Source organism: Biomphalaria glabrata, chromosome 4 (assembly GCF_947242115.1).
Source record: "Biomphalaria glabrata chromosome 4, xgBioGlab47.1, whole genome shotgun sequence".
NCBI lineage: Eukaryota > Metazoa > Mollusca > Gastropoda > Planorbidae > Biomphalaria > Biomphalaria glabrata.
The window spans coordinates 15,744,525-15,757,597 of record NC_074714.1 but is presented as its reverse complement, the minus strand read 5'-3'; the positions used below and the strand labels follow the sequence as shown (position 1 = coordinate 15,757,597).

The 13,073-nt window shown below is 32.6% G+C and overlaps 1 protein-coding gene across 2 annotated transcripts; it reads left to right on the top strand.

The window, feature by feature from the left end:
- The first annotated feature begins 1,198 nt into the window (after positions 1–1,198).
- Positions 1,199–12,521, top strand: LOC106080299 (ankyrin-3-like). Of its 2 annotated transcripts, none has more exons than XM_013241636.2 (2): positions 1,199–1,474; positions 4,057–12,521. In XM_013241636.2, the coding sequence occupies exons 1-2, from the start codon at positions 1,367–1,369 to the stop codon at positions 7,024–7,026; spliced, it is 3,078 nt and encodes a 1,025-aa protein (XP_013097090.2). In that variant the 5' UTR covers positions 1,199–1,366; the 3' UTR covers positions 7,027–12,521. The 2 variants fall into 2 exon arrangements, with proteins under 2 accessions (XP_013097090.2, XP_013097092.2); XM_013241638.2 differs by lacking the exon at positions 1,199–1,474 and adding an exon at positions 3,041–3,151.
- The last annotated feature ends 552 nt before the right edge of the window (positions 12,522–13,073 follow it).

Below are 13,073 nucleotides of genomic sequence, written 5' to 3'. Positions count from 1 at the left end.
GTGTAATTTGCTTTTTTTATGTTGAAGAGGTATTTTTTAGCATCAAACCCCTCAAGGGGGGGGGGGGGTTAAACTCAAAACCTCTTTTGGCAACGCTCGTAGCATTTTGAGTGCTTAATTTGCTTTTTTTTCTTACACTGAAGATGTATTTTTTAGCTTCAAACCCCGCTGGCGTGGGGTTTAAACTCAAAATCCCTTTGGCTACGCTCATATATTTTAGAGTGAGTAATTTGCTTTTTGTTATATAATGAAGAGGTATTTTTTAGCTTCAAACTCCACTGGTGGAGTGTTTAAACTCAAAAACCCCTTTGACTACACTCATAACATTTTGAGTGTATAATTTGCTTTGTTTTTATTATTAAAGAGGTATTTTTTACCTTCAAACCCCGCTGAAGGGGGGTTTAAACTCAAAACTGAGTCAAAACCCATTAAGCTACGCTCATAACATTTTGAGTGCGTAATTAGCTTTTTTTTATATTGAAGAGGTATTTTTTTAGCTTCAAACCCTGATGAAGAGAGGTGTGGGGGGGGGGGGGGGTAAACTCAAAACCCCTTTGGCTACGCTCATAGAATTTTGAGTGTGTAGTTTGCTTTTATTTTTATATTGAAGAGGGGTTTTATCGTAAATTGTACTTTTGGAATTTGGGGATTGTCGTTTGCATTTTTTGTTTGTTTTGTTTTATAGAAGAGTGGGATTTAACTGCAAAAACCCCTGGTAGTTTTTTTTTAACTCAAACCCCCCTGGTAGGGGGTTTTAAACTCAAACCCCCATGGTAGTTGGTTTTTAACTCAAAACCCCCTGGTAGGGGGTTATAAACTCGACCCCCTGGTAAGGGGTTTTAAACTCAAAATCCCCTTGATGGTTTAGTATTAACATCTCACCTAAAATAAACAAAATCAAAGCAAAAAATCATTCTCTAAATTCCGAATCCCCCCCCCTCCCCGAAGGGGGTGGGGATTTCATTTCGGGGGGGGGGGGTTTGAACCCCAAGGACCCCCCCCCCCCCGGCTACGCCCATGATATATATAATTCTAAGATATTTTGTATAGATATTCTTCTTCCTCTTTCATTATGGTTATTTACAAGGAAGAAAAATTAAAATTGTAATGAAACGTTTTGAGAAATAAAACCAAACAGTTGGCAGCATCTATTGATAGAAACGCAGAAATTCCCGTTTTTATAATTAGCTCAAACTTTGGCCGTCCTCGTCTATTCCTTCAGTTTCTTTTTTTTCTTTGAAACGAAACTTTGTTGCTACATTTAAGATAACTATTTTGCTTCGCAAAAGAAATAAAATAATATTGCAGATGGATCTTGGATTAAATCTAGATTCCATATAGATCTATAGTTCTTATACTAATAACAATGTTATTTTATGAAGATGACTTTTTTTTTATTCGGATAGGCCTCATCTTGATCTCAGGTCTAGATTTATTTAATTTAAATGTGAAAATGGTTTCAACAGGATCAAAGGTAATACACTTTTTAAAGTACTACTATGGCTATAGCTTTAAGTAATAGGCTATTGTAAGGAATAGATATGGTTTTATCGTCTATGTTTATGTTTCACAACAATCAAGAACCAGTGGCGTAGCAAGGTTATTTGGGGGTCTTGGGGCTTGGCCTCTTTAGGGGCCCCAGCATTTTGACATTCTACATCATGATATGAGATAATGGCGTAATATTTAATATTTAATGTAAAAAAAAAATCGAACACTCATTTGGGCCCCCCTCAATATTATATTATTATTATATTATAATTACTATATATATAACCATATTGTTACCTTATGCTTTCATAACAAGTGCTGGATGTTCCTATAGACCACTTCTGCTATAGCTTAGGCCGGCTTAGGGCTCCTACATTTTTCAGCCCCCCCCCCCCCCCCAAAAAAAAAAAAAGATTCCATATTTTCCATCATTTTGAAGAAGTAGCAATAAAAAAGAAGAGCTTTATGTTTATTTCAAGCTGCCTCTCAAACATCTTAGGGCTTAGGGTCATGTGAATTTTAGATCAGGCCCTGTTCATACTCGCTAGATCTATTTAAATTGAATTTAAAAAAATTGAATTTAAAAAAAACGCTTGACCACTATCTATATATTTCAACATTCTGACATACGATCTATGTATCAATCCATCTAAATCTATCTGTCTATCCATCTAAATCTATCTATCTATCTATCTATCTATCTATCTATCTATCTATCTATCTATCTAACTATCTATCTATCTATCTATCTATCTATCTATCTATCTATCTGTCTGTCATCTATCTATCTATCTATTTATCTAAATCTATTTATCAAAATCTATCTATCTAAATCTATCTATCTATCTAACTATCTATGTATCTATCTATCTATCTATCTATCTATCTATCTATCTATCTATCTATCTGTCTGTCATCTATCTATCTATCTATTTATCTAAATCTATTTATCTAAATCTATCTATCTAAATCTATCTATCTATCTAACTATCTATGTATCTATGTATCTATCTATCTATCTATCTATCTATCTATCTATCTATATCTATCTATCTATCTATCTATCTAAATATATCTATCTATCAATTAATCTATCTATCTATCTATCTATCTATCTATCTATCTATCTATCTATCTATCTATCTATCTAAATATATCTATCTATCAATTAATCTATCTATCTATCTATCTATCTATCTAAATATATCTATCTATCAATTAATCTATCTATCTATCCATCTTTTTATCTATCTATCTATCTATCTATCTATCTATCTATCTATCGATCTATCTATGTGTCTGTTCATTTTTGTCATCCAGTGACAAATCAAATGTAGGTTACTGCACTATCCGTTAAAGTGTACGTCACATTCCATGATAAGACTGATAAGATAACATGGCGTTGCACGAGGTCTCTCTAGTCTCTCTCTTTATGTAGGCTCTACTGTCTAAAACTAGAACAAACACTCAGAGACACCGTGTCGCTAACAAATAATAGATATAATCCTTAGGCCTACTCCTCAGCACACCCTTAGCGGGCTTATTCTTAATTTAGACTACATTTTAAAAATGAAGCAATTATAAAAATATACTTTAAAAAAGGAAGATAGGTTTATCTAAAAGTAAGAACTGAACATGTTCAGCCATATGTCTTAATATTGTAAGATTTTTTGATTTTTTATGATATCAAACAAATGTAATTAATTAGCATTATTTAATAAACTAATTGGTTATTAAAAAATATAGTTGTGAATAAGAACAAAAAATAATTGTGCAAAGTTTCAACTTAATCCGAGATTGGGTGTGGGAGAAATGACGTGTTCAAAATGTGTACCAGACTGACAGAGAGATAGTACTGTGTCACAACATTACTATTGCGGTTCTCAAACGTAAATAAAGTAGGACTAACATTAACAATGACAACAACAACAACAACATTTTATTTTACTTCTTTATGTGAGGTGAAATAAATGTTTTGTTTCCCCTTTTTTTATAGTCAAGTATTTACGACGGTGCCTACTGGCCGACACCAAGATAAGTACACTTGTTTAGTTTGAAATATATTAGTTATCAATAGAAGCGGAACTTAGGGGGCCCAAAACACTTTGAAGTGACCTAGTTTACGTGCGCGGTGGCTCAGTGGTTAAGCGCTTGGCTTCCGAACCTGGGTTCAAATCTTGGTGAAGACTGTGATTTTAAATATTTAGGGCACCCGTGAGTCCATCCAACTCTAATGGGTACCAGACTGAAGCTTGTGATAGAAAAGGCGGTTGGTTGTTGTGCTGGCCACATAACATTCTGCTCATTAACCGGTGGCCAAATAAACAGATGACATCAACATCATCTGACCTATAGAACACAAGACCTGTAATGGGTACTTTACTTACTGTACTAGTTTAGTTTAGAGATAATGTTAGCTTTGTAAATAAATATATTGTGCATTAATTATAGCATATGTGAATATTTGTTTTTATTTAAGATTGAAGAAAATCAATAAAATATTTGGTCTTTAATTGATAGATATTTTTATCACAATACATATGTGAATATTTGTTTTTATTTCAGATAAATAACGGATTCAAGACAATAAGAAACAAACATTCGTATCAAAAAAAGAAAGCTCCAATACTTTTAAAGAAAATGCATCGTAAATATCCATATAAAATGACTGCGGTTTCAAAACATCATCATTCTGTCGATACTGAGTCAAACATATTAACTGAAAAATTTCTTAAAGTTATTGCTTCAGAAAACAATAAAGAAGCGCTCGATTTGGTTTCAGAAAGTGAAAAACACATCAAGACTATACGAAAATCATCTTTGAATAAAGCGCTACTCTTTTCTTGCCGGAAAGGAAACAAATTTCTGGTACAAAGTCTTTTAGCGTATGACATTGACATCAACTGCAAGGATGCTGGAGGCAACACACCATTGATGATTTCTGCTAAAAACGGTTTCTACGATATCGCTAGATTATTACTACTTAAGAGCCCTAAGATGAACTGTCGGAATAGTCATGGTGACACAGCTTTATTGCTGTCTATAACAAAATCTGGTTCTAAAGATATGGTTAGCTTATTTTTGGAACAAAAGTCAATAGATTTCTTTTCAAAAAATGATGACGGTGTTACTTGTTTCACAAAGGCAATAGAAATGTTGGATTTTGAGCTATTTAGAACACTTTTGATAAAGTCATACTATGAATATCGAGAAAGCTCTATATTAAGAAAATGTCTGTCTATTGCAAGGCGCACGGCGGAAAGACTTGACATTTCTAACATATTTGATTATATGAAGCAAGAAATTTTAGAACACAAGTTTGCTTTTAATACAGCGGTTTTAAAAAGTGATTTCAAAAGTGTTAAATTTCTGTTTGATTATGGATGGATGACAAATAAGAACAGATCCAAATACGATGAAAGTTTTCTAATGGAAGCTTTGAAACTTTATAAGAATAACAAATCTGACTTAAATCAAAATGATATTGACATTGTAAAACTGTTGATATCAAGAGCAAAAGAAAGTGATCATCGCGCAGAAAGTAATATTCTTCACATCGGAGTAGATATTGGAAATAGTGAGCTTCTAAGTCTACTGTGTCAATACGTTAACACAAAGTATTCTGAAGAGACATTGAATTATATATACACCAATGGACTAGAGGCATTATTCAACAAATACAATCATGCATTTGTACACATTCTTTTAGGTAGTCGGCATAATTTATTGACTTTGTGTGAGGGAAGAAATAACTTGATTGGAAAGGCTTTAGAAGTAGGCGCATTAGAGTTTGTTGAGCTGTTTGTTAGCGATGAGAGAGAATTTGATGTGACGGAGAATCTTTTAACTGCTATAAAAAATTGTCGACTCGCTTGCTTTAACTTTATTGCAGAAAAATTCCAAGCAGAAACAATTGTAACTATTAGTAAAGTCGAATCCGTTTTTTTACATAAAGCAGTTAAAGTCGGAAACAAAGAGATTGTAGAAAGGTTGATTTCTCTGGGCGCAGATGTGAATGCTGTTCATAAAGCTAAATCTCCATTAATGTATTGTTTAGATGCTGGGATCGCTAAAATTCTCTTATCAAAAGGAGCTAAAGTTACATTGAAAACAGATGTTAGCGAGCCGAGTGCACTATTGAATTTGTATTTAACAGCTCACAAGTATAAGTACTACTACGATGAAAAGAAAAAATCAAGTGATGAAATAATAGAAGCGACTCTAGAGCTGACAAAGTTGTATCTGAATCACGGAGCTAACATCGACGACAAAGACTCTGAGGGTAAAACGGCCCTAATGTTGGCATCATCTTTAGAAGGTTACACAAAAGTCATCACGTATTTACTTGAATCTGGAGCAGACTCTACCATGTCAGACAAAGAAGGTCATAGTGCAATATATTTTGCTGTTGCTAATGAAATAGTGACAAACGTTGAAGCGTTACTGAAATTTCAAAAAGACATCAATGCACAGTGCACATCCAGTGGTTTGACAGCTTTACATCTAGCAGCAGAACGAAACAACTTGGATATATTACGCTATCTAGTAAGCTACCAAGCCAATCTAGAAGCTGTAGACAGTAACGGGAATACAGCTTTGCTTATCGCCATAAGAAATATGTCATTAGATAAAAAAGACGCCATTCTTTATTTATTAGATGCAGGTTGCAACATAAACCACCAAAACAATGACCATCAAACCGCAATTATTATTGCTGCTGAAAACTCTAAAACAGAAATGGTGACATTGTTGTCTGAGAGAGGTGCAGATTTAAATGTTAGAAACTCTTTGAATCGTAAAAATGTTGCAGAAATCATGGCTGACAAAACTGCGTTTTCTTCATCATATGATAAAAGAGAGTTTATTATATGTACTGAAAATTTACTGAAAAAAGGTGTTTCTGCTGCCAATGTAACTCAAAACTGCATCTTTAGATTAATTTTAGATAATCGGTTTAATCTGATACAGAGACTTATATTAGCAGGTGTAAGTCCTTATGAAATCTCACAAATTGTATTAAATACGTATGTCTATTTTTACAGCTCAACAGTAGGTCTAACTGTTTCTCCATTTCGTTACGCATTGATGAATGATAAATTACAACTTGCTCAATATTTCAGTAGTATTTGCTTTTTAACTCCCTCGGATTGTTCGTATCAGCAATACATTATTTGCCGAGAACATTTGACTAAAAAGAATTTTTCAAAATGTGTGGAATTCGTGGATGATCTCTATTCTCAGCCAATGTCTCTAGAGAAGCTGGCACTGATAACAGTGTCCTCGCTTATTGGGCCTGGATTGACAAGAGAAGACAAGGTCAAAGGGCTACCACTTCCTACCAAGTTTAAAGACCAGCTTCTGTTTAAAACAGAGAGTACTTTGATTCTTGACACAGAGTGTGATGTCATTGAAAGCACAGAAGTTATGGAGTACTTTCCCTTCCTAATTAACTTTAACTCTGTACCAGATTCCGAAATGAGTGCTTATTACGGATATGAATCTGCTGATTTTGATTACGATGTTTATGATTCTTAATGGAAATGTGAATTTTTATAACTATGTATTAAGTTCTTGTTTTTAAATGGGATAAAAATATGTTTTGCCTTGATAATTTTCGTAGCATTTAGGTTCACATTTGCACGATTTTCTTTATTTATATGTTATATATATTAACATATTTTTTTAATGTTTTAATTGATAGATGCACTTGTTCATTCTAACCAGCTTATTTTCAACAACAGCAACAAAAAAAAAAAAGCTTTGCGTATAAAACACAATTTGAAAAGTAGGTTGACAGATCTTGTGTGGTTCGCCGGCGGTCCAGCAGACCTAAGGATAGATGAAAGTGAATGTGAAGTTAGATGTGAACCTGGCCTAACTGATGTCTTATAATGAATATCTAATTGATCTGATTGTTTTATAAACGTTCAATCTCTTATAAACATTTTCGTGAAAAAAAAAATTCATTAGTTAAGTGTTATATAGTTGTGATGTGGTATTGCAGTTCACGCGATAGTATGAAAAACTGTTGTTTTAAATTATTTTTAACTTATATGCATACTAAATAGATTTTCTTTCTTATATTTAAACAAGATTACAAAGAGAGTTTGTGTTACACAAACTCAGAGGCGGCCCCCGTCGAAGTCGGATCCCTGTCGGATCTGCATATTCGCAAATAATATTCAAGAGGTGATTTAATTTTGATGTAAAATGTTTTACACGTTTCGGATGTTCCTTCAGAGTTGAAGATAATTACTTCCTAGTCCAAACCTCCCGCAGGACGACGGGGGATGGGAGCGGGCAGGGTTTGAACCCTGGGCCGTCCATAAATCTGAACGACAGTCCAGCGCGCAAACGGCACGACCAGGCAGCCATCAGATGGTCAAAAGTAATAATGTTTCAAAGATTCATTTGCCGTAAATTTAAATTTAAATTTAATAAAAAAAATAGTAGATTAGTTTTAGTATATTAAAACATTACAATATTGATCAAAACGTTTGGAAATGAAAATCTACACTTTTTTTTTACACTTTAAGTTTAGAAATTGAAATTCTACATCTTAATCTAGTCTATTTTAGTCTAAACTAGATCTAGAAATTCTAGATCTAGACTCCAAAATAATTTTAATTAGAATATAAATCCAGATCTAGATATACTGTAATAAAAATCTAGATCTAGTTTTAAAAAAATCTAGATTAGATCTAAATCAAGATATCATTCCTTTTTTAAACTCGAGTCACATAACGAGGCTTAATAAACATTACTATACCGAGTTCTTTTTTCATTTGAAGAATTAATTCCATATAACGTCAGAGGGAAAAAAAAACACTACGTCACACGGCCTAGCTAGACTAAAAATCGCCTTCATCTATAAGAGCCTTTTATCGAGTGTTCATAGACTTTGGTGCACCGAGTGCGTTCTTTAAGCATTTCATTTAAAGAATTCATTCCATATGACGTCAAAGGAAAAAAAACACTACGTCACACGGCCTAGCTAGAATAAAAATCGCCTTCATCATTACGAGCCTTTTATCGAGTGTTCATAGACATTGGTGCACCGAGTGCGTTCTTTTAGCATTTCATTTAAAGAATTCATTCCATATGACGTCAAAGGAAAAAAAAAACACTACGTCACAAGGCCTAGCTAGACTAAAAATCACCTTTATCAACACGAGCCATTTCTCGAGTGTTCATAGACATTGGTGCACCGAGTGCGTTCTTTTAGCATTTCATTTAAAGAATTCATTCCATGTGACGTCAAAGGAAAAAAAAACACTACGTCACACGGCTTAGTTAGACTAAAATATGTTTTCATTAATACAAGCCATTTTTTCGAGGGTTAATAGACATTGGTGCACCGAGTGCGTTCTTTTAACATTACATTTAAAGAGTCCATTCATATGACGTCAAAGAAAAAAAATTCCATTTCCTCACAATAGGCTAGTACCGGTACCATAAAAAAAAATGTCTTTATTTACACGAGATATTTAACGAGGGTTCATAGACATTGGTGCACTGAGTTCTAATAGATATTATTTAAAAAGGATCAAAGCCACATTGTTTTTGCGATTTGTCTGTCAGTCGGTCTGTCCGTTATCTTGATATAAAAAAAAACAACTAAAAGTTATTAAAAATTGATTAACCTTTATTTTACGTTTCAAAACATCGCAATAATTTTTAGGTATGAACACAATTGAAAAGTTTATATAATAGATTGTTCCGGATGTTTGTATAAATAGTAAAAGAAAAAGAGAATTTCAGATAAATGTAATACCGTTAATTAAATTTTTTGGATGGTCTCGTATAAAAATTAGATGTACTACAGCCACGTGGAGAGATTTTCATACCTTACTTTGGTGTTTGGATTCTGTTTTCCTTAAAAATCGGAACATAATATTAACGATAATTAGATTTTTTAATGTTTTAGGTAGAAAGTTAAATGTACTGTAAGAGAGTAGTGAGTTAAAATATTTTTCATAAAAATCCGTAAAAACATTATTTCGTAAATGAGAAGATTATTTGTTTATTAATTAGAAGAGGGAGTTCAAACACTTATTTCGCGTTAGTAGATTTTTAAATAAATTCGGAAATTTCTGACGACGATTTGTAAGAAACAAAATCCGGAACTTTCTTTATCGATTACAAAAATTCTATGTTATGTTTTACAAGAAAATTAAATGTCTAAAAAGTAATTTTCAGTAATCAATTCTAGTAAATTACTTTTTTTAAAAGCCTTATGCGATTTCAAACAATCATTAGGCATAATTCATGTTTTATAAAACAATATCCGGAACATTTTTACACTTAATGAAATATAAGTCAGTATAGAGATTATGATTTAGCATTAATATGCTATTTACATAAAAAACGGAACAACATATTATTGATAATGTGTTTTTGCAACGTTTAAGCATGGAAATTGAATGTAATATAAGTTAGAAGAGCAAACAAACATTTGTTGGCGTTGATTAGTTTTGCACAAAAAAATCCGGAACAATCAATTTTAGATACTTAAAACTATTGAGATGTTATGGGAGGAACATTAAAGGGTAAATCAGATTTTCAATAGCTTTTAGAGTTCTAGTTTTTTAAATCTAATCGTGACGGACAGACCGACCAACAGAAAAAACGCACAAAAATAAGCTTCTTTTATTCGGATGGGGGCACTAAACAAAAAATAAATAAAATCTGATTTTTAAAAAAAGTTTAAGGAATTGGTTTAGCACCTGATCATGTTGCGACGTTACGCTACTGCACGAAAATCGCTGCATAAAAAGTCCATTTAAAAAAATGTGCGTGATATTTACATACAAAGTGCATTATTAGCCTTTATAAACAAACAGAAATGTTTTCTTTTAATTTTAGCAGCTAGTTGACCAGAAAAAACGTCTTTAACTATTATTTGTATTTGTTGTAAACATTTTCTGTACATTTTAAAAATATATTTGACTTAGTGATACTGAAAATACACAAAAATTGTCCATCTTTGTTAGCATATTGTAACATTGCCTCCCTTACATTTACGTAATTGTTTTAGAATTGGTGTATTTTTATGAAAAAATCGCTTGCATAATTAATTTTATAAATTAAACGGTTTGCTTTTAGAAAACCAAAAGTAGCCGTTGCACCTAAACTTTTCAAGCCGGATTTAATGATGAAATAATATTTTTCATATCTCTTCTAGTTTTCGAGATCTGAGTGTGACAGACGGACAGACGGACAGACGGACAGACGGACAGACGGACAGACGGACAGACGGACAGACGGACATTTTGCACAAACCTAATAGCGGCTTTTTCCCCTTACGGGGGCCGCTAAAAAGTAAACCATTTTTTTTCTTGTAAATGTAGCAGTTGACAGAACTTACATAACTTACATAAACGTACAAAAATACTTTTTTACAAAAATCTAAAACCATTTGAATAAATGTGTTAAACATATGGTAAACTATTGTGTCCTCTACTAAAGAGCATCCAGTGTTTAAAACTGTTAATAATGAATAGTTGTAAAAGTGGTGTATTTTTATGAAAAAACTGCTTGCATAAGTAATTTTGAAAAATAGATTTTTCGCTTTCAGAAAAGAAAAAAAGTAGCCGTTGCATCAGAACTTTGAATGGTCTAAAATATTATTATGACGATGTTCACTTTCTTATATAGTTGACGATCTAGATCTAGAACTATAGAAATGTGTGATGGTTAGGAAAAACATCAAGATTTCAATGTTGCTAGCTTGAGATTTTAATTTTAAAAGCCTGAGTATCGGTATATTGTCTTATATATTACAGACGTTACTTCAAAAAAAAAAGAAGATAATTACGTCCTACGCATTTCATGTATCAATCTAGTCATGCAAGACAACCTATTTCCATTTTAAAATTATAGGCTATATGCATGCGTAGCAGTTTTTTTTGTTTTTGTTTTTTGTTTCTAATGTAAGCTAGTACTAACATTGCATATACAGTAGTAATTATAAGCAAAGCAATATACCTGGAAATACATTTGTGCATTTCTGTAGTATCCAGTCAAGAGCACAGAAATTAAATGTTGTCCTATCCAATACCTTTAATGACCTTAAGTATTATTTGAACAGCAGATTCCTAATGGTCACAGTCCACATTGTCAAGTATAAGAGAGCGAGCTGTTCACAAGTATGACACGCTTGACCGCGCAAATTTAGCTGACCATCAGTAGCAGGTTGACTAGTCGTAATAGCAGGTCAGGCCACAAAAAGCACGGAGAAAAAAAGATGATACTCAGACCTTTCCAGATAAACAGTTATTGGGATCAAAATGAGAAAAATTCAAGTTAGAAAGTAATAGAGGGTAAGATATATAACGTAACGGGTCTAGAAGCTTCTTGTGGCGGTAATATTTAAAGAGCCTAAAGTCGCTAATTAGTGAATTGGAGTTATTCTACACGGCTTGTTAGTCCTTAATCATTAGTATTGTTTCTGTATCTACACTTCATATTTGTTTTACGTTTGAAAGTATGAAACACTTCAAAAATATATTCAGTACCACATTACTTCACTGTCTCTTAGTTGTGATTAAATTTAACATCTTCTACGAATCCCCATATGCCAGATGATTGCGGAGAAAATACAACACAACCCTTTCTTCAAACACAATTGAGACATTAAATTTTCAGTAATGAATTTATTACAGAGTCTACAGTCATGACCAGAAACTGACTCCAGAAAAAATACTATTTTAAAGTATTATTAGGTAAAAATGTGTAAAATTGCTGATTAATAAAAAAAAACAAAAAACTATTGTATATTTGTATAAATAATTAACAATTTATAAATGTCTAAAATATTTATTTATATTTTGTATGAACCAACTGTCTTGTACGTTCTCTTGTTATAACATGCTTTTTTAAAATCAATATAAATAAGTCTCTACCACACGATGAATGTCTATAGTCATTATGTGAAGTTATTTTTTAAAACCTGCTGATGCTGTTTTCTTTTTATACAACTTTAAAATGACAACGTTTTACAATAAATGTTATTTATATTTTTAATTGCATTGCTGACTAGGAAAATTATTGATCATGCTAAGACTTTTAATGTTAGGATTAATTTGTGCTCTCTTTTTCTTTCTCTCTCTCTCTCTCTCTCTCACTTGGTTTCTTTAAAGTTTAACAAGTTTTCTGTTTGCTGAGGTGTTTTTTATGTTGAAGCATATTACTATATGAATTTAGAATCTTAAGTACTTTTAATAAACCTAAACAAGTAACACGTCTATGCAGAGGCGTAGTGAGGCAATGGGGGGGGGGACACTATGCCCCATGAGCCACCCTCAGGGGGGGCGCCACACGAAGAGAGGCGCCAAAAAATACAAATTATTGTAGATATTTCAGTTAGGTAATACATTCTAGAGTTATTTGTCTTATATTATTATTATGTAATTTTTTATTTAAATGCCTATGTTTCTATGTGATGTTCATGGAAAATGGAGAGGGGGCTCCAATAAAGTATTTTGCCCCCGGAAGAACGTTTGGCTCACTACGCCTCTGCATCTATACTGCTTTTATAAGCATAGAATATGCATCCTCTGTTTGGGACCCCTCAACTCAAG